Source organism: Raphanus sativus, unplaced genomic scaffold (genome assembly GCF_000801105.2).
Source record: "Raphanus sativus cultivar WK10039 unplaced genomic scaffold, ASM80110v3 Scaffold0577, whole genome shotgun sequence".
Lineage (NCBI taxonomy): Eukaryota > Viridiplantae > Streptophyta > Magnoliopsida > Brassicales > Brassicaceae > Raphanus > Raphanus sativus.
In genome coordinates, this window is record NW_026615895.1 from 10,302 (window position 1) to 31,802 (window position 21,501).

Genomic DNA, 21,501 nt, shown 5'->3' on the forward strand with positions numbered 1-21,501 from the left:
CTATCACTAAAGGTGATGGACTATTTAGAAAATAATCTGATAAAGAGGGCAAATAAATCTATATATATAGCAAACCAGTTTTTGTTTTTTTGACATCAGCATTTTTTTATAGGAAAATAAAATGAAGATCTAATGGTTCAGATTGATTTGGTATTTAATCCAAGATTCTACTTCTTCTAGGTGATGTCATCTTTTTTTAAAATAGAATTTAATCCAATGGTTGAGATTACCAAAGCTTTTAATCCAAGGGTCGAGATTAAACTTACCTTTTGTATAGACAAAGACGACGCTACCAAAGCTTTGTGTCGGTAGCAAAGCATTGCGTCTGTTAATGGAGTCGTGACCCATGGTTCGCATCTCTTCCTCTGTTTTTATATGATAACCAGTTTTGCTATTCCTCCTTTTCATTTTTTTTATCCTGATTCGATTTTCTTATTTAACCAAATTTTATCTCTCGAACATCTATTATTGACGATCATCGCAGTTGCCATTAACATTCTCGAACGTTGGAGCTTCATTTATGAAGGTAAGTTTCTGAAACTTTTGATCTTTTTTTTGTTTTTACATTATTGTGTTTGATTAATTGAGAACAACTAGGTAATTACCCGCGCTACGCAGCGGGATTTTTCTATAATTTTTAGTTATAAAATATATATATATATATATATATATAATTTTTTTTTTAATTTCTGATATTAAAATAATATTTGGTTTAAAATATTTGATTAGTATATATGGTAAAACTCTATAAATTAATAATATTGAGACGATCAAAATCTATTATTTTATGGAGTTATAATAAAAACTTTCATTTTCAGATTTTACTATATATACATTACTAATTTTACAAAACCAATTTACATGATTTTATTATATAGTTGTGTTCTACAGAACATTTCATGATAAAATTCATCTGGAATTTTTTTTAAACACTCCAGATATTTTTGGTAGTATTACTATTATTTGGTAAAATTATATCTATATTTTTTACACAATAAAACAATTTAATTTTTTTGTTTGAACTTATATAAACTATATAAAAATGATTAGTTATGATTTTTTTATGGAGCAATATTCTTGGTTCATGGAGTTATAATAAAAACTTTCCTTTTTATATTTTACTATATATATATATTACATAAACTTTACAAAGCCAATTTACATGATTTATAATATTATTTATGTTCTACAGAATTAAAAAATAGATATAATTTTACTAAACAATAGTAATATTATCAAAAATATCTTGAAGTGTTAAAAAAACTGAGATGAATTTTATCATGAATATACACAATAAACAATACATTTTTTTGTTCGAACTTATATAACAATTATTAGTTTATGACAAAAAAAAATATTAGCTTATGATTTTTTATGGAACAATATTCTTGGTTTTAAAAAGCGAATGCCTTCATCGCCATGACGCTTGGCGAGGTGTAGCGGTGTGCCCATCGCACTGACACCTGAAAGCCAGGCGAGGTACACATAGCGTTCGCTATTGAGCGTTTTAGTATTATTCATAAGTCGCTTTTTAGCGACGCCTCACTGATTCCCTTCTCAAACCAACTTGATTTGTACATATTTTGGTTACTAAACCAACTTTGGTTTAATACATAATCTCTAGTAAATAATAATAACAAAAAGGAAGTAAACTGTAACAAAAAAAATAACATAAAAGGACCAGAAAGAAAGAAAAATCTCAAGTCCGAACAGGCTAGAAAAACCCGAACCATTTGTAATGATTCGCGGCTGCCTTTGCCACTCTGCAACCTAAACCAGACGAGTCGAGTCCCACGCGCGAATATACAAACACCGTGAGAGATTCGGGATAACGATGAATAGTGGCAACGTCCTATCGAAGTTGGCTCTATGCTTCTCCTCTTCCGAGGTCTTTTTCCGGCGAGCTTACGGCGATGATGGAGTCTTTCGTTATTGCTCTGCCACCATCTTCGCACTTATCTTCATTCTTCTCTGCCAGATTCTCCGGAAAGTTCGATTCTTTAGTCATGTTCCTTCTTCTTCTTCTTCTTCTTCTTCTTCTTCTTCTTCTTCTTCTTCTTCTTCTTCTTCTTCTCTGCTGTATCAGCTTCTCAATCTCTGATGAGCTCCCAATCAAGGTAAGAGGGTTTGCAATTTTACTTGTCATCTCTTGTTCCATGTTAAAAATTTTCAAAGCTATAAACTTTAGATCTTCTTTTTTTTGTTGTGTAGATCAATGGATGATTCTGTAATTGTTTTTAGCTTTCAAATCTGTAAACTTTGATCGGAAGTAGTTAGCTCAATTGGAAACTATCATGTCGGAGGTTTCATATGTTCGAGTGAAACTAATATTACATGTTGTTGTGGTTTCTGTCCTCAACCTTCAGTATTTAATTCTCTTTTAATAAACTTTAGCCTCCTTTGTGCTTACTTGATCTCATTTAAAGTTGTCTACTTGATGAGTTTAGTCTTGTGTACTCTTTGATGATTTTGGAGATTCATCATCTATATAGACTATACGCTTTTGCAGAATCTCCACACTTGTTTCTGATGAAGACCTAAAAGACCTTATTGAAAAACTGGGGGAGAGAAGTGATGATACCGAGATTTGGGAGGATGTTATTCAGAAAAGCAACCCTCGCGTGTCTTACACTGCCAAATGCTGCAAACCACAAGTAATAGCCAAAGCTTTCAATCCTTAAAATGTCTGACAAGTGAGATAACTAAGTTTTATGCTCTATGGTTCTTGTAGGATGGTGGTCCTATGAAGTACTTAAGCACCACGGTGTTTGAGGACTGCTCGCCAGAGGTTCTGAGGGACTTTTACATGGACAATGAGTACAGGAAACAGTGGGATAAGACTGTGGTCGAGCATGAGCAGTTGCAGGTTGATAGTAACAGCGGAATAGAGATTGGTCGCACCATAAAGAAGTTTCCTTTGTTGACACCAAGGGAGTATGTGTTAGCTTGGAGGTTGTGGGAGGGGAAAGATAAGTTTTATTGTTTCATCAAGGTAACACAGTCTATATTATATACTATCTGTTATTGACCTCTCCTCTTTAACTTATTATATCTGTTTCTCTTTGGTAATTATCAGGAATGTGATCACAATATGGTGCCGCAGCAGAGGAAGTATGTACGTGTAAGTTATTTCAGATCTGGTTGGCGAATCAAGAAAGGTAATTGTTCTCTTGATGATGATGTTTGCATCTAAACCATATTACCAAAAGCTGAACTTAAAAGCTTGTGCAGTTCCTGGTAGGGATGCTTGTGAGATCCACATGTTTCACCAGGAAGATGCTGGATTAAATGTTGAGATGGCGAAGCTTGCTTTCTCAAGAGGCATATGGAGTTACGTTTGTAAGATGGACAGTGCGCTTCGTAAGTACATTGCAGCCAGTCATAGACCCCAAGGGCCCACTATATCTGCTGTTAGCTTAATGCAAAAGGTGAGAGATGCTAATGAATTTTAATCTAACCTGAGCTCACTTTTACAGTCGGGTGTTAAGAGTTTGTGCCTTGTCTCAAAATTAGTGTTGTGAAACTGATTCTTTTGACCTTGTGTTATCCCACAGATTCCATCAGAGTTAGAGAATCAGACAGATGACATCACAAACTCCTCGGGAACTATCATTACAGGTGAAGGAGCCAAAAGGAAGAAACTGTTGACAAAGCCTTCGAAGAAACAGTTAGCAAAGGGTCTGTTACTCGTGGGAGGTGCGGTTGGTAGTGCAGTTTGCCTGTCTCGTGGTCACTCCGCCTTAGGTGCAAAGGTTGCATTGGCTTACTTCTTGACAAAGCTGAGAAAGCGTGGAGCTCAGCAGAGTCAGACTTCCCAGAACGTTGGTATTTAACTCGTGTATAGATTTTGTTTGATGAAACATATGCGACTCCTCCTAAGCTTGTGTGATAGGAGAGTTGTTTGTAGAAGTGATTTGACGTGTGAATACTGTCACATAAAAAAGATATATTATGCGATGGCTCTGACCATATGAGCTCTGTATCTTCAAAGTTTTGTACACCTCTCCTGGAAGACACTACATGTGCGTGAAGGATTTTAAAACACAGTCAAGCTCTAAAGATATGACCATCCGTTTCTGTTTCACATGTGTGCTTGAATATAAATTGAAACAACTTTCTTATTATATTGTGTGTTTACAGTTAGACCGAACTTGGACACAGTTGTGGTCTTCTGTCTCCTAAACAGCTTTGAAGTCTCTAATGTCTGTTGTTCGTCTCTCCTTTTCAAAGAAGAATTGAAAAATGCAGCATAGAGAAGAAAAAAAGGAACTGTTGTCTCAATGTCATTGTTGTTTCTTGCTATTTATCAGCCATTACATGTTCATCTGAGACAGCGTTCTCTGGTTTGTTGTCTTGGTAAGTGGAGTTACCATCATCGTCTTCGCTGCTCCATGTTTTCTCTTGGTAAGTGGAGTTACCATCATCCTCTTCGCTGCTCCATTTCCTTACGAACTTAGGAACCATGCTTCTTACATCTTTTGCCTCTGACACTTGATCCATGTCGTTGACTCTTTCAAACCGGACAGCACTCACTTTTCTTGCGTTCCCTGCTAGTATCTGTACATCATAAAAGACTTTAATTATCAGTTCAAATCAACAAAGATGCTTTTGTACAATCACCGGAAAAATTTGTGATTACGAGACCACTTCATACCTCAACTCTATAGATTTGGTGCTTTTCTTTCTGCTCTTGTCTCTCCTGTTTACCTTCCTCTTCTTCACCCTCCTCTTCCCTGTTTTCCTTCTCAAGAACAACCTTCACACTTTCTCCAGTTTTTGGGATATACCCAAAGGCCTCACACACAAAGCCTGAGACTGTCTCATACTGTATGCCCTGCTTCCCACAAAATAAACAAAAATGAAGGGTCTATAATAGTTTTCAAGAAGCTTTGAGGAATGCGCACTAAAGAGGGTATCAAAGCCGCTGCTAAAAGTTACATTACCTCTGGCATCTTCATGTTCAGGTCTTCTGACAGCTGGTCAATCGATGTATTAGCATCAACATCATATATCCCCTCGTCTCTCATCACAATATACCCTGTTTTCTTCTGAATCTCCTCCTATTGAGCCAAAATCATAAAACCCGGAAATTAAAGTAATGGAAATAGAACCTTACTAATGGGAAAACTAATAAGATAGGTTTGATCATATCAGCAGGTCAAAAGAGTTGAAACAAGGACCACTTACTTTTGAATCGTTTTCATCAAATATTTCACCAACAATCTCTTCGACCACATCTTCAAGAGTTACAATCTGCAGAAACAAAAAGAGAGAGAGATTAGCAAACTGTGGAAGAGAGAGTAGAGAAGCATAGAAAGGAGAGTAGCACATACTCCAATGGTTCCACCATATTCGTTAAGGACAACTGCCATGTGAACCTTTCTTATGCGAAATTCTCTAAGAAGATTCCAAACTGACATAGAATCTGCATAATATATCATATATCATATATCATAAGAACTTCTTCCCAGTGAAGTAATCAAACGCCTAGAGATAATTACCTGGAACGAAGTAGGCAGGTTTATGTGCCATGTCACCCACAGAAGTACTTTCTAACAGATCACCCTTCTGAACATAATCTAGAAGATCCATAGCATATGCAATTCCCACTATATTATCTATACGCTGCTCAAAAACGGGTACCCTGAGAAGAAAACATTTGAGCTTTGATCAATAATCTCTCCAAGGAAGGGAAAGGGATTCAGACAGAAGGCTTTTGGAAATTTTGTGTTACCTCGAGTACTGATGTGTCACCCACATGCTATGGAAATCAACTAGACTGCCGCTGGCGTCAATTGCAACTACATCAACAAGAGGAGTCATCACCTCTCGAACATGGGTGTCTTTAATCTCCAACACATTTTCAATCATATCCTGCAGAAGCAATCATTATAATAATGTATTGGGTATGGTATAGAACTTTGAAATGAAAAACTAAAGAGATTACAAGAGAGCTCATACCTGTTCCTCTTCTTCAATGGCGCCACTTAGTTCTGCACCACGTAACATTAGTTTCAACTCATCTTCAGTAACATAAGGTTCGCTGACACACACAAACAGAAACAAGAGATTATATAACTAGGATCTGCCAACTTTAAAAGAAGAGAAAGGCATGACAATGCAGCAAACCAAATCAATTATACTTTTCTATTTAGCATGTAAAAAAAAAACTAAAGAAGACACTAAAACATGTCTAGGATGATATATACCTCCGTCCTTTTAAACCAAGAATTTTCAGTATTCCCATTGAGAGATATGTGACAATTCTGCCGACAGGATATAATATTAAGGAAAGCCACGCCACTGGCCTGACCTAGATGCACAGTCAGACAACATAAGTCACGTTGTAATCTACTACTTCCTATCAGAGGGTCAAAATGAGCAAATCCAATAGGTATGCACGTAAAGTGAACCAATGCCAATTGATTGAAACCTACCACAAGCCTTGCAACTTCTTGAGCATTGTGAACAGCGACACTTTTTGGAGTAATCTCGGTCAATAGTAATATCGCCACCTATATAGCCATTTAGGAAGTGATGATGCTGATCAAAGTATATCCACTAAACCAAATAGAGGATTTAAAATTTAAAAGATATGACAAAGTATTGAAAAAGTTATACGTACTGTCATCAATCCAGTGGCAGCACTAACACCAGCTTCTCCAAATATAGCTGTTGCTGCTTCTGTAACCAGAGCAGTTGCCGCGATGTTCACAACACTGAGATCAACCACAAAACCTAAGATAAGAGACGAATTTTCAAGCAATCCTCTAGAGAAAAATTGCATCTAGGACTAGGAAAGAAACAGTACGTTGTTCCGATAAGTATAGTCGTCAAGAATCTGGTAACATCACTACGGAGCATTCTGAACACACCATTCTCAGGTTCTTTCTCAGCTAACTCACGCACCTGAAATGAACCACGAATCAAACACCAATAACTCAATACCAATAAAAACATTAGAGACCAGGCAGGAGACAGGAGGTGACACAATGCACTCTCAGAAAACATTCAGGGGCAAGATTTCACAATTGTATCTTCCTTCAAATAAATCTCAAATTCAAAATCCATGGAAGTTTCACGTTTCCTAACTTAAACCACATGTTCTTGCCAATAAATAGAGAATATAAAGATTCAAAACAACTAACTCAACGGCGTGCTACATGTTTTCAGCATTGTCATTACACGAAAGAAGCTCACAATCAGTACTAGTGGGAGAATATGATTTTTACCTTCCACGGCCACAACGTGGTAATGGAAGTCTCTGCCATAGAGAAGAACGCTGAGAGGCTGAGCAAAGCAGCCAATATTAAACCTTGCTCTCTAAGAACCCTAAGGACCTGGTAAATCTTCGGCAAAGCATTCTTGAACAAGACTAGGCTCTGACCAAACACCTCATACCCTGCTTCCACCACACCAGCCGACGCCAACACCTTCCTGCATCCGTATAAGAAAACACCACACACCACTGCTCCTACAACAATCCCACGTTTCAACAAGACCTTGATAGACTCCACCTCTTTCTCACCGGAATCACAACTTTGTTGACTACTCTCGTGATATTGACTCGAGCTAAACAGCATAAAGCTACTACTACTACTACTACTACTTCTGAAACTCAAGTTGCAGTTTTTAGAAGGAGGATTCAACACGACAGGAGGACAGTGAAGTCTTCCTGAAAGCTTCCATCTTTGATCACATTTCTTCAAAATTGAGGCTTTTGCGCCAATGACGGACCGACCCAGAACCGATAATTCAAGTGCCATAAGAATCTGATTACCAGAGAACCCTAGAGAGAGAAGGAATTTAAAGACAGAGCACACCAAGAAACCAAAGTTACGAAACGTGTGGGAAGAGCCAAAGTAGGAAGAGAGATAAGACGGCTCCTCTCTAAATGCTAAGAAGCGTGAAGAGTTGGTACAGTTATCTGTTTGGTGAGAACGAGATGGTGAGTTTGAAACTGTGCGGTAGGGCTCATAGCTTAGAAGAATAACCCTCTCCCCTCACGGCAGCCAAAAAATGGTGAGGTTTTTTTTCAGACCCAAGTCAGGAGCAAGTGGCATAGCTTGTTAAATGACACTAGTACCCCTGTCGTTCGAAACCAACCACGCAAAAAGGCATTGTTTTAACCGGTCATGTTTGTTCATAGGCCGTTAGTAAACGGTTGATCAAAAAAAATGGCCGTTAGTAAACCAATCCGGATGGATCTTCAACAAAGAAGATGGTTCGGACCCGGTACGTTAGTCACAAAGTTCAATCGGAAGAATGAAACATCTATCTATACTATTATTTGCGAAGTGATTTTTTGCAACGGAGTTCTCCCGGTTAGACTGGTTAGTATCGTTTATACTCTTAATGAATAAATATATAAATTGTCCATAAACAAATTTTAATTTTATGATTAAGTAACTGACTAAAATTAATAATGATAAGAATTATCCAAAATTTAAAAATATATTTTAAAATAAAAAATTAAAGTAATTAATATTATTTATATTCTTAAAGGATATATATATATATAAACTACCTACTAAATAAAAAGAATTTATTTTTGATTACATAAGTAAATAAAATTAATAATGATAAGAATTATCCAAAATCTAGAAATATATTGTAAAATAAAAAATTTAGAGTGGTCAATATCATTTATACCCCTCATGAATAAAATATAAATTAACCACAAAATAAAAAACGAATTTTAATATTTTTGATTAGATAAATTATTAAAATTAATATTAATAATAATTATCCAAAATCTAAAAATATATATATTAAAATAAAATGAACTTATATTAATCATATTATTTTAATTAAAATATATATTGTTTTTATTTCAATCTAACAATAAATATATTGATCTAACTATTACTTTTTGTAAGTAAATTTTTTTTAGTGTTTATGTTTAAATAGTATAGATAAGCAAAATATATGTAATGAAAAATATAAATAATGAAAAAAAAGCTTCAACTGCTGAGATATTGTAATGAAAAATATACAATAATATATCAACATATTGTTAGATGAAGTCGTTGATTCATCCAAGGTGGAGGAGGAGGAAGATATAAAAGCTTCAACTGCTGAGGAAAAGATGAAAGGTAAGCATCTCTATCTCGGTTTTGTTTTTTATTGTTGATGATGTGTTGATTCCTTTGCTTCCTTGATTGTTAGATGAAGTCGTTGATTCATCCAATGTGGATGTTGATGAAGATATAAAAGCTTATACTGCTGAGGAAAAGATGAAAGTTAAGCATCTCTATCTCGGTTCTGTTTCTTAATGTTGATGATGTGTTGATTCCTTTGCTTCAATTTGTTTTATGATGATGATAGTTCGATTCGGATTGATTTTTGTTCATCTATGATGATGATGATCTTTTGTTGCTCGCCGTGTATCCTCCGCGTTTCTGTTCAGTTCTTCTGTTTCGTAACTGATTTTGACTTCATTGCGTCTCATGATTTCGCTTCGTCGTTTCTGTTCGAGGCATGAGGAAAGTAACTGAGAAAAAGAAGAAGAGCGAATATGTCGGCTTTGTTCAGAAGCGTGGAAGTGTCCAACGCACTGAAACTTCATTGTTCTTCGACATAAATGACATTTGCAGCTATTTTTGGAAGAAGATGTTGTGGAGATGTCTAATGTGGAGGAGGAGGAAGAATCATAAGCTTCGAATGCTGAGGAAAAGATGAAAGGTAAGCATTATTATCTCGGTTATGTTTCTTATTGTTGATGATGTGTTGATTCCTTTGCTTCTTCGATTGTTAGATGAAGTCATTGAAAAAACGATGGTATAAATTGTAATTAGTGAAGAAACGTGTAAGTAATGTTCAGTGATTTAAGTTTTTATTACTTTTTGAGGAGGCAATGGAAGAGAATTACAATGTAGAACATGAATCGTGTTACCATTGACTGTTAATGCCAACCACGACGTGCCTACCACTATGTGTATGTTAAGAAAAAATGTAAATAAATATATTAACATTTGGAACTAGATAATGTAATTAAACGAATACAAAGAATAAATGCACAAACAATGTTCAAGTAGGGATTTCTCAGCTTACAGACAAAAAATTAGAACTCTCTCTGCCAAGTGATCAGTGATTAAAAACCCACTGAGTATTCAAACATGCAATCCTCAGTAGTTTTGAATAACATTTTTTTAACAAATAAAACTTATTTCATTTAACCTTATATTAATGTATTGTTGCTTCTCCCATCTTAGTTGACCGAATAATGCAAACGAAGCAAAACTTAATTAATCAACAAATTGGTCCATATATCTTACAAATCGTTTACCAAGTCCTGTATCCAGGCTGGCCCAGTGAGCTATCAGAAATCAAGCAAAGACGTGAATGTTTTTAGATTAGTAAAACTCGGACGTGAAAAAAGATTATGTTAGAATAAGACCAAGGAGTTGATTGAATAATAGACTGCAACATTCACGTCTAGAAACGATGCCCCGAAACCAAAAACACCTCACGACCATATCGATATTGTAGACTTGTGCGCACCACGTGATTCCGTTAATTGAGCTTAATATTTTGCATTTGATTATGCCAACTTACACTAGTCTTCTGACAAGAACTCTAAACCCATTTTTCTGTTTCTTCACGTTCAGCCCATTTATATTATTCGTTTTCGGATTTGTCCAACTCCGGTTTAGTTTGGTCTAATATGAGATAGAACGGAAACTTTTTTATATTCAAGTGAATCGGGAGACTTAACAAGAATTTTAAGCATTTCTTATTTAATTTGACATAAAGTAGCAATGCAGAACCGCTGTTTTTTTTTTGGTTTCAGACATTACAGAGTTTACACGTAAGAACAAAAGGTTTCAAGTATGATATCTTGTGAATCAAATTCAGACTGAAACTCATGCTTCCTAACTTTTTTGTCAACGTCATCACTAGGAAAATAGAGGTTTAATCAAAACTTGAACTTGATCTTGTGGTGTACTCAGCTACTAGTTTAGCAAAAGATGAAGACTTGTTCTCCAACAACTTCACCGGAGAATCATACTCCTCAATGATCCCTGCACATATTAACAAAAAGACAACACACTGCCTCAATGATTCATCTGTTCAAAAGCACAAGTTCTATCAAATGATTTGAAATAGTTTCAGACAAACCATCGCTAAGAAGCAGAACCATGTCACTGTCAATAACCGAAGATATCCTGTGTGCAATGGTTATCACTGTACAATCTGAGAAGTGTTCTCTCAACGTTTTCTGGATGAGATTGTCAGTTGCAGTGTCAACAGAAGCAGTAGCTTCATCAAGAACCAAGATCTTGCTTCTCTTGAGAAGAACTCTCCCAAGACACACAAGCTGTCTCTGACCCATGCTCCAGTTCTCTCCATTCTCACTCACAGATGAGTCCAGCTTTTGTTCCTTTTTCCTCACCTCGTCACCTAGTTGGCACTTGTCAAGAGCCTAAGAACACAAATGAATCAATACTCAAGAATGAACAGTGTCTTACTAGTCAAAGAAAGGTGGAAAGAAACTAAACCAACACACCTCCCAGATTTGATCATCAGTGTATTCTTCAAGAGGGTCTAAGTTACTTCTCACAGTTCCTTCAAACATGGTTGGATCTTGTGGTATAATACTAAGTCTCAAACGCAAGTCATGCAACCCAATATTCAATATATTCACTCCATCTATCTTTATTTCTCCACATGAAGGCTCCACAATGCGGAAAAGTGTTTGTATCAAAGTCGATTTCCCGCTACCTGTTCTTCCAACGATCCCTGTTCTTAAACCTCCTTTGAGTGTGCATGTTATTCCTCGCAACACAAGTGGCATATGTGGAGCATATCGAACCTAAACAATATGTCACAAATGGTTAAGAACAAGTGGAGATCTATAATATAAAATTTTATGTAATATTCTCATAGTTTGTAATAACATAATTAAAAAAAAAACATGAAATCTTGGTACCTGGAGATCGTGGATGTCTACTTCTCCACGTGAAGGCCATGATTGCTCAGGCCGGTTTGATTCTATCACAAGAGGTGGTTCACTAGGTACACTTGCATACTGAAGCATCCTCTCTACAGATATGATTTTGTTCTCAAGATTACAGAGAGTCCATATAAGCCAAGCTTGCAGGGTATTCAAACTAAGTCCATAAGTCACCGCTAATCCCGCCAGGCTTGGATCAATCACTCCAGTAGGTATAGAGATCAAGAAAACAAGCGAAAAGGCAAATGTGAGCGAAGATAGCATATCAAGGCGGAAGCAGAGCCATTCCATTGCTCCAGCTGAATAGAATTTAGGCCTAGAGTAACCATCACTAAGCCTCATGTTGTCACCACGGAATCTTGATTCTTGATTGAAGCTCCTGATGGTTGTTGACCCTGAGATCGTTTCAGAAAAGTGCTGAATCAGTGGGGCTTTGCATACTCCAACTAAACGTGAAAGTTCTCTTGCACTGAAGACTGGTCAGTAGAAGCCTGTAGCATAAAAAGAACAAACATTGATCAACAAAATAGATATATATATATATAGAAACTCTGATATAAATACAGTGTCCAGAGACATACTCTATTCATGATTCTTCCACTCGGTGTGGAATCAAAGAAAGACATTGGCGAGCGGAAATACAGTGGTGCATCTTATGAAACAGTTCAGTAGCAGTCTTGTAACCAGCGGTGACAAGAAGTGTAGCTCTAACGAGAATGCATAAGGAACTTCCAACGGCTAAAGCAACATAAACAATCATTAATGTTGAGATGTTCACAGGAGCTTCCACATCTTTAGAAACAGGAGTAGCCCAAGCCATCCAGTAGTTGCTTCCAATCTGTAGAAGCTGAAACAGAACTTGTGCCAACACTATGAAAGGCACAAGAGCTCCTCCATAGGCTAGTGTGATGTATTTCCAGTATACGTCCAAAGCAACGCTACCTTTCTCCCTCTCTTCCTCTTGCACAAGTTGTCTTTTGGTCTCCTCAGTGTCTGGCTTATCGTTCTTCACATCTTGACTTTCTTGTTTCACATCAAAACCAGTAGCACCTTCTTGACCACCTAAAGCTGCTATCTCAGAAACAGAATTGGGATCAACAGAACCAACTACTGCAAGAGCCTCCTGATGTGCACCTATAAGCTCCATGAAATCTGTTCCTGAGCTGAGGATATCATTGTATTTACCAGCTTGGCTGATCCTTCCATCTTTCATGACCTGAGTTACAAGCAAATGATTCCAGATGATTTCACTTATCCTCAGTGACACAATATTAAAAAGATAAAAGAAACTAATACTTCCTCTCCATGTCATTTTGACATCTCCATGTCATTTTGACATTTTTTTACATAAATTAAGCAAATGATTAAAATGTATTTATATATCCTTAATTATTCCTTCTGTTTAACCAATAATGTTTGAAATAAATAATTGATAAGATCAGGGCATTTACAATCAAAATTAAGCTTAAATTAAGTAAAATGACACTATTTGTACTGTTTATGAAACAGAGAGAGTACTATTATGTATTAACATACCAGTATAAGATCAGCAGCAGGTAAGAACTCAACTTGATGAGTTACATATATAACTGATTTTGAAGACAAAAGCCCCAGCAAAACTTCCTGTAAGAACAATAATAATGAAACTCAATATGATGCAATTAAAAAAAAAAAGATCACACACTAACGGCTAAGAAGTACCTTAAAGAGATGTGACCCTGTGTGAGCATCCACAGCACTAAAAGGATCATCAAACAGATAAATATCAGCATCTTGGTAGAGAGCACGTGCAATCTGTATTCTTTGCTTTTGTCCACCACTCAGATTGATCCCACGCTCTCCTATAACAGTCTGATCACCAAATGAGAGTACCTCCAGATCCTTACTCAAAGAACATGCTTCAAGCACCTTCTCATATCTCTCTCTTTCCATAGGCTTACCAAACAAGATGTTGTCCTCAATTTTACCACTCTGAATCCAAGGAGATTGTGCAACGTAGGCCTTTGTCCCACAAACCTTAAGACTTCCAGATATCTTTGGTACTTCTCCAAGTATAGATGAAAGCAAGCTTGACTTCCCAGAGCCAACAGTACCAACAAACTGCAACTTTCATCCCAGGAAGGACTTGAAGTTGATGTCTTTTAAAGTTGGGCTTTCAGCTGAGACATCCCATGAAAAGTGCTGTTTTCTCACTTCCACAGCTATGTCTGAACCTCCTTGGGGAAGCGTCTCTACAACATCTGGCTGTAAGTTGTCTAGGCAGAGATAAGATGCAATTCTATCAAAAGAGACTTTGGTCTGCACAATCATGGAGATGGTGTCTGGAAGATTGTAGATTGGCTCTTGCAAGATCCTGAACGTTGCAAGCGCTGAGAGTATCTCTTGCCGGACTCAAGTGGGATGCCAAGAAGTAATACAAGCACCAAAGGTAGAGACTGAGACCAAAAGTAGGAGCTCCCCAGAACAACAAAGCTTATAACAGCTGAGTTATACACCAACTTCTTCAACCAACCTTCCTCAGACTTCCTAAGATCGAATATCTTGGACAGAAACTTCATCTCCCATCCTTGAAGTTTGAGAATCCTCATGTTTCTCCAAGATCTCAGTTGTTGATTTCATCCTGCGATCTTTAGCTTCCATTAACTTCTCCTGAAACCTCTCTTGCATCCTCCCAAATGGAAAGTTCACTAGCATTACTAGAATGGTTGCAATCAAAGCTGCTATTGAAGCTAATCCAAGATTCCTATACAAGATCCATAGAGCTAGACCAACTTGTAACAAAATCATCCATGGATCATGCAGTGCCAACTAAAATAACAAATCCTCGTAGTATCCACAGCCATGACGTTTATAATCTCACCGCTGTGCGGTCTCCCTTTGAATGGCATGAAAGAGTCAGACTCTTTCGTATACCATCGCCACCAAGGAAGATCTCATCCTGAAAACCAGCCTTCTGTGCCCTAAAGAACCAATGTCTCTGCGAGAGACACTCCACAAGCTTAGCGAGAAAGAAAGTGATGACTAGCACATACCCTTCGTTGTTGTACTGTCTACGTCCGTTGAGGTACTGGACGAATGTGTCAATGAGTGCTGGTCCAACGTATGAAGCCACCGTGTAGATGAAAGCAAAGAGTGCAGTCACTAGTATCTCCCACTGAGCTGAAAAGAACAACGCGCTTTCATGAGCTTGAACGTGTCACGCCACTTATCTCACCTCACTTTCATCACCACCATCTGATGATGACTCAAGCATAGTCTTGAACTTAGGTGCTAACCCAACTACACTGTCGCTATCATGAAGCTGTGGAACGTCTTCAAGATCAAGGGGTTTCTTTGTTTCCAGTCTCTATCAATGGACCCATCCAAGAGAAAGTCAAGAGACTGAGAATGCCAGCTCTAGAGTAAGGAGTAGCCATCACTCCCCTCACCCATGGACAGTAGAAGCTCCATTCAAGAGTGGCTCTTCCAAACCTCCATTGCTGTTGTTGTTTGTTGCCTACTCTGGCTTTCTTGAAAGCCACATAGCAGAGAAGCAAAGCACCACCAACAGCAACTATGTCGTACACTAGAAGATGAAACATGTACGGTCTCTTCTCTCTTGTCTACCACAAGAGAGTAGCAGAAACCAAGAGATAGAAAACGAACCAGATCCTAAGCAAAACGGAGAGACTTTCTCTGCTCATAATCAGTGCAACGATGCAAGCAAAGTGACAAAACCCCCAAGACACCGTTGGTAATAGAAAGACGGAGGGAAACTAGCTGCCCATGTCTGACATAACCACTCCCGTACCAGTAGAAACCACTCAAAGACATGAACACGAGGTTAAGGAGAGACAGAGCTAAACAACAAAACAGAACCGACTTAAACCCGAAACCTCTCTTATCTTTAAAACTCTCAGTAACAACAGAACCAAAACCATTGTTAAGCACCAAAGAGCAAAACAGAACCAGCAACAAACAGCGTGCAAGAAACCAGAGACAAATCTTGGTTCCATAAGATAAGAACTAGATTCCGAGAAGGACAAGAACGTTGTTAACATACCGTTATCTTTCGTGGAACCCAGAAAGTCCATAGCTTTGCTCTGTTTCTCTCTCTCTGTTTTCAAATGATTTGGTACACAGAGTTCTTTTACAAAGAGATATGTAAAAGATTGAGCTGCAAGTAAGTTGAAAAGTCTTTATTTACTTTTTGTCAGTAAATGAAATATAGTCTTCTGTCTCACTATCTCATTTCATAATACATGATTTTTTTTCCTTATAATAACGACATTAAGTCAGCGATTGAAGAAGATACCACACAAGTCCATAGTCCAATCATGTAATGGCTTATGAGCCTTTTATTCCAACCAAGAGATTGAACCATGGCCGCAAAAGTATTTTTTCTAAAGAGTCTTTGTCCAGACTTTTCCTTTAGCACTTGCATCATCATTGACATCAAAAAGAAAAGTCTCCAAGCATTTACAAATTACATTAATCCCACTGCTTAGGTTTGCTTAGTTTTTTTTCTCAAAATGAAGTTGTCCTTGGTGGCTTCCTCCTGTTTTTATGATTCAGGCTTCAATGTTCCTCTGTTACGTACTAGTTTGATTGCCCCTTATGTCACATTTCTAATATGTTTTTCTAGTCAGAATTCTTGACACACTAATAATAAAATAGAACGAACAGTAACATACATTAACATCGGTATCATATGGTAATCATTATATACAAATAGACTAGTTCGTCATCTGTAAAAGGGAAGAAGAATATGAACAAAGTGAGGTTTTTTTTTTAAAAAAGGGCATTCAATTAAAAAACAAGATGTGATTTGTTAGATAACATAGTTTGAGAAAGCTGATACATGAAGTAAGAAAAGGAAGAGCAACACACAAGATGAACTTATCAACTTTAGCTGAACCCAAATAAGGGGTGTTAGTGCGCAACAAAGTGAGGTTTCAAAAAAATAACAAATTGACACTTGGCATAACAAAAAGTTGAAAGAAGTTACAAATATAAAAGCCTATCAATAATGGTGTCGCAATGCAATTAAAAGACGATGACTTAAAACAAAACAAAAAAAATCATTCAAACCGAATATTGTCGTTGGTAGACTGGATTTTAATGGGCCTACATTGATATTTATTATAGTGGGCCGTTTGTTTTATTAAGTGGGCTTTAAGGTCCATATATAAAACAAGCTTATGGATAATCCTCGAAGCGAAGCTGCGGAAGAGAAACTATACATTCATCATCCTTGGAGAGCGCTGCTCAGAGTTGGAGGAGGAAGAAGAAGAAAAATCGATTCTTTTGTTTGGAAAATCAATGGCGGTTTCTTCTGTAGCTTCGTCGTGTTACCCTCTTCTCCCCAATCCTCTCTCGTCTTCTTCTACCAGACAGAAGGTCTCTCTGCTCTCCTCGCTTCCTACACAGAGCGGCTCCGTCCTAACAAACCCTCCATCTCATCATCATTTACGACGAAGAGGGTCTTCGCAGCTCCCGAAACCTATCTCCAGAAACTCTCGACGAACCCTCCTCCGAGGTATACATACATATTCTCCTCTCTCTGGTTCTTGATTGTGTGTAAAGACAATGCAGACATGTACCGAACAGCTTGTCTTTTTTGTCTGAATCATTTAGACATATAGCATCATCCCTGTCGGTTTTTTCTACCGTATTGCTAATAAAGCTGCTCCCTTTATGGTGTTTAGTGTTTTGTTCTGGTTGGACTTTTTTTATCTTACATACTTGTCTTTGTATCTGTGGTGTTGATTCAGGTTTCGAACTCTTCCTCGATCAGCGTTGACGCGGATAAGGTATGTTCCGTTGCAATTAGTGATCTCACTACATGAAATTTCTTTTTTTAGATGAGCTTTGGAGGTTTTATGGAGTCTTGGCTCACTGTGTTCTTACATTACTCAGAGCTGTCTTCTGTATATTAAGAAATGACATTACGTAGAAGTTTTCAGACCACTATCATGTTAGATAAGAATGCTCTGTGTAATTTTACTGAAGTTGAAATATTTGTCACACCAGAGTTATGTTTTCTTTGGAGGTTTTTGTGGGAGATTCATTGTTTTATTTGGTTAAAGTTGAGTTATGTTTTATTGTAAGCAGATGGCGCAAAGCAGAAGATTAGGATCAAGCTTAGATCGTACTGGGTGCCTCTTATTGAGGACTCATGCAAGCAGATACTTGACGCTGCGAGGAATACTAATGCTAAGACGATGGGTCCTGTCCCATTGCCAACCAAGAAGCGTATCTACTGTGTTCAAGTCTCCTCACGTCCACAAGGAGCAAGGTTCCATTTTGAGATCAGGACTCACCAGCGGATGATTGATATTCTCTACCCCACTGCTCAGAACCATTGATTCCTTGATGCAACTTGATCTTCCTGCGGTGTTGATGTCGAGGTCAAGCTCTGAAGATCAGGGGTAACTACTACAATGGTAAGAAAGGAAAGCTCTTTTTGATGCTTATCCACGCTAAGTATTTTATCAAATTATAACTTACCTCACAATGTCTTGATGCTTGTTCTTAACCAAAGTTTTCTTCTTCTTCTCACAGGTGATGGGAACTTGCATTGCATGAACAGACTGTTTCAGATCAACGACGTTGGTTAGAACTTGTAAGCCCTCCTGTATACTCTTTTTGAGAGCCTCTGTAATGAGTATTTTCTGTTTAGTGATCTTTGGTCTTTTATTAATTACAATATTTTTCTTTTGTATTTAATTCGGATCTTTATTTGAATATCAGTATGAACAGAAACGAGGAAAGTTAAAATATACTTACAAGTTGAGGAGATTACTAAAAAAATAAGTTGGAATCATGAAAGCAACTTCACTAATATAATTAGTGTGGCAGGTTTTTCCGCAAACTTAAGTAAGTTTACCATGAAATACTAATTTGGCAGTATGTAAATATTCAGCTAACCAATATTATTAACTTGGAGAATATTACAATCATAAGTCATTATTATATAATCTTATAAACTAGAATGTTTATCAAAGGATTTTACTTTTACCCTCATTTTTGTAGTAGTTTTCATGTTCGTCATTTTCAAAATTTCATTAAAGAGGTAAAATAATCTTCTATCCATATTTTATAGATATATAAATACAGATAATTATAGTTTCGAATTACATGTTTCTAAATTCAAATTTCTATCCATAAAGATATGAAATAATATTTTTTTTTAGTTTTTGAATTATGGTGTTTCTAAATTCAAATTTTTTATAATTTTTTCAAATTTTCAAATCTCTTTTTGAAATTCGGAAAATTTATTTTAAGCTATTTTAAATTTTAAAATATAAATTTAAATATTATTTATTTTAAAAATCATAAAACTATCTTTCAAAACCTCGCTCTTCAAATGCAAACTTTAAGTTGATTAGTTAACTATATGGATATAATATAAATATTATTTGTCTATTTAAAATTAAAGATAAATATAGTAAACGTAAGTATGAAAAATAGTACTAAAAATATGATAGTTTAATTAATTTCTCATGTTTATTCGTGTTTAGTAAGCGGGCTTACTTCATTCTAGATCGCCTCTTCTTGAGAATCTTGACCACCATAAGTAAAAGATCACCAAGTATAAAAAAAAAAAAATCACCAAGTTGTCTTCTTTCTCAAAGCTTGAGGAAGAGTATACAAAGAGTTCAGACTCCAAATTCAGCAGAAGCTGTTAATTACTAGAATGAAAAGATTCCATTTAACAAAAGCTAAACAACTTTCCTATCAAAACATGTGTGAATGCGTTAGACTTTTCACTATGCCCATTTACGTGCAAGTGGCTAAAGGAAAAGTTTGGACAAAGACTCGTGAAGTACTTTACGGCCCAGTATCTATGATTATGAACATATCCACATGGCTCCATCTCGTGTTGTGGAATAAAAAGAATCTCGTGGTGGAATAAAAAGGCTTAATTATGATTCAGTTCAAATAAATAATAAGGCTTAGAGTTTACGTGCTTAGATTAGGCATAGACGTTCGTTAATAAAAGTCTTATTATTAGATAGTATTTTGAATTTATGTTCCATTCTATTAAATTTGTAAATACAGACCAGCTTCAAATATAACACATTGGTTTCGCTTCTAATTTGTATAATATCATAAAAATTATAAAAGAATTATTTACTATTAGGATTCATGTTTATATCGGTTGGTTCAGATATATTCGAAGTAAAATCTAAATTTATAAGAAAAACATAAGAAATAAATATTTATTTATATAGAATTAATATTTAAAATATTCATTTACATTTTAAATACTTATTTTAAAAATATTATATAAAATAAATATGAAATTAAATATTTGAAATGTATATTTTTATACTGCATATTACTTTAGAAATTAGATCAGTTTCTTCAAATTTCTTCCTCGAGTCTTTTGATTTTTTTTTTTAATTTGTTTTTTGTTCGAGTTTAGTTAGTAACATTTTAGTATATTTTACAAAGTTATTTTAGTTATTTTTTACATTTCAAAATCAGGTATGTATTAGATTTTTTATTCGAATTTGGTTTGGATTTTGGGTTACATTTTTTAATCATCACCTATATTAGACTGAGGACTTGCTGGTCCTTTGATAACTGACCATATAAATGCCATTATTACCAGGAGAGAAAGCATATACTATTATATGATAATGTGAGACAAAGACTAGTAGTCATTGACTGACAAAACACAGACTTTTTCAACTTGCTTGCAGCCCAATCTTTTACATATCTCTTTGTTTTTCTTTCCCAAGAAATTTGTGCACTTAGCACTATGAGACAAGTTCCCAAGATATTCTAAACTTTAATAAAGTGTTGGACGACGTGTGGTGACTATTGAATAATAAAAGTATACAAAACAATCGATCTAATAACTTTTCTAAAGTATAGTATGATACTTTAAATTTTTGTCAAAAAAGTATTACATAAAATTTTGTCAAAAAGTATTACAGTTTTGTAAACTGTTTCACTTTTTTGTCGAGTTTTTTTTTTTTTTTGCCGTCTGATATATTATATTAAAAAAAAATTTTACAACATGCCCAAAAGTGACCCACTTAAACGAGCAAACCGAAAAAGCCCACAACACACAAAACGGCTCCAAGCCCAAATGAAAACCGAGACCCAAACCGCACCGCTTCACCATCTCGCATCCCCCACGTTTGAAACTCAACCACCGGAGAGACGCGTGGCGGACAGAGCAGTTTCATCATCTCTACCGGCTGGAGCACACCACCGGGGCCGCAACCGCAATATCACCGAAAATACTAGTCACCCGCGCCCATCCCATACGGAGGCCGACGCTGAATCGATCACAAACAGAACCCACCGGAAACTCCGGGAGAAGAACTTCAACCACCGACACCACCTCTAACAACAATATTAGAGTAAAGGGATCGGCGGTTTTCATCAAAGGCCCGACCTTCAGAGAGATGCCACCGGCTCCGCCGAGATCTCCTCCGAATTCGGCCACCACCACCATCTCGAAACACCCAACTCTCAGCTCGAGCACATCCATGGGATTCGGAAGCCAGCGACCAATACCGATAATGGAAACGGTACAGCCCCAGAGT

The 21,501-nt window shown here is 36.5% G+C and overlaps 2 protein-coding genes and 2 pseudogenes across 5 annotated transcripts; 2 read left to right on the forward strand and 2 right to left on the reverse strand.

Annotated features, from left to right (window-relative positions):
• The first annotated feature begins 331 nt into the window (after positions 1-331).
• LOC108862771 (uncharacterized) lies at positions 332-3,984 on the forward strand. Of its 4 annotated transcripts, none has more exons than XM_056997270.1 (7): positions 332-349; positions 485-526; positions 2,493-2,654; positions 2,732-2,992; positions 3,077-3,158; positions 3,232-3,428; positions 3,555-3,984. In XM_056997270.1, exons 1-7 carry the CDS (start codon positions 347-349, stop codon positions 3,831-3,833), a joined length of 1,026 nt encoding a protein of 341 aa, XP_056853250.1. In that variant the 5' UTR covers positions 332-346; the 3' UTR covers positions 3,834-3,984. The 4 variants fall into 4 exon arrangements, with proteins under 4 accessions (XP_056853250.1, XP_056853251.1, XP_056853249.1 ...); XM_056997269.1 differs by lacking the exons at positions 332-349; positions 485-526 and adding exons at positions 1,251-2,041; positions 2,074-2,117 and having other exon boundaries at positions 2,510-2,654; XM_056997271.1 differs by lacking the exons at positions 332-349; positions 485-526 and adding an exon at positions 1,250-2,079 and having other exon boundaries at positions 2,510-2,654.
• Positions 3,985-4,100: 116 nt separating this feature from the next.
• LOC108862769 (putative DUF21 domain-containing protein At3g13070, chloroplastic) lies at positions 4,101-8,027 on the reverse strand. Its single transcript, XM_018637003.2, has 13 exons — positions 7,233-8,027; positions 6,812-6,909; positions 6,626-6,719; positions 6,438-6,515; positions 6,210-6,313; positions 5,962-6,043; positions 5,735-5,874; positions 5,502-5,644; positions 5,334-5,425; positions 5,188-5,253; positions 4,944-5,060; positions 4,655-4,834; positions 4,101-4,557 (listed from the first exon to the last, which is right to left on the reverse strand). The coding sequence occupies exons 1-13, from the start codon at positions 7,764-7,766 to the stop codon at positions 4,300-4,302; spliced, it is 1,986 nt and encodes a 661-aa protein (XP_018492505.1). The 5' UTR covers positions 7,767-8,027; the 3' UTR covers positions 4,101-4,299.
• A 2,693-nt stretch (positions 8,028-10,720) lies between these two features.
• LOC130502472 (ABC transporter C family member 3-like) lies at positions 10,721-16,068 on the reverse strand (annotated as a pseudogene).
• A 1,107-nt stretch (positions 16,069-17,175) lies between these two features.
• On the forward strand, positions 17,176-18,357 carry LOC130502471 (30S ribosomal protein S10, chloroplastic-like; annotated as a pseudogene).
• The last annotated feature ends 3,144 nt before the right edge of the window (positions 18,358-21,501 follow it).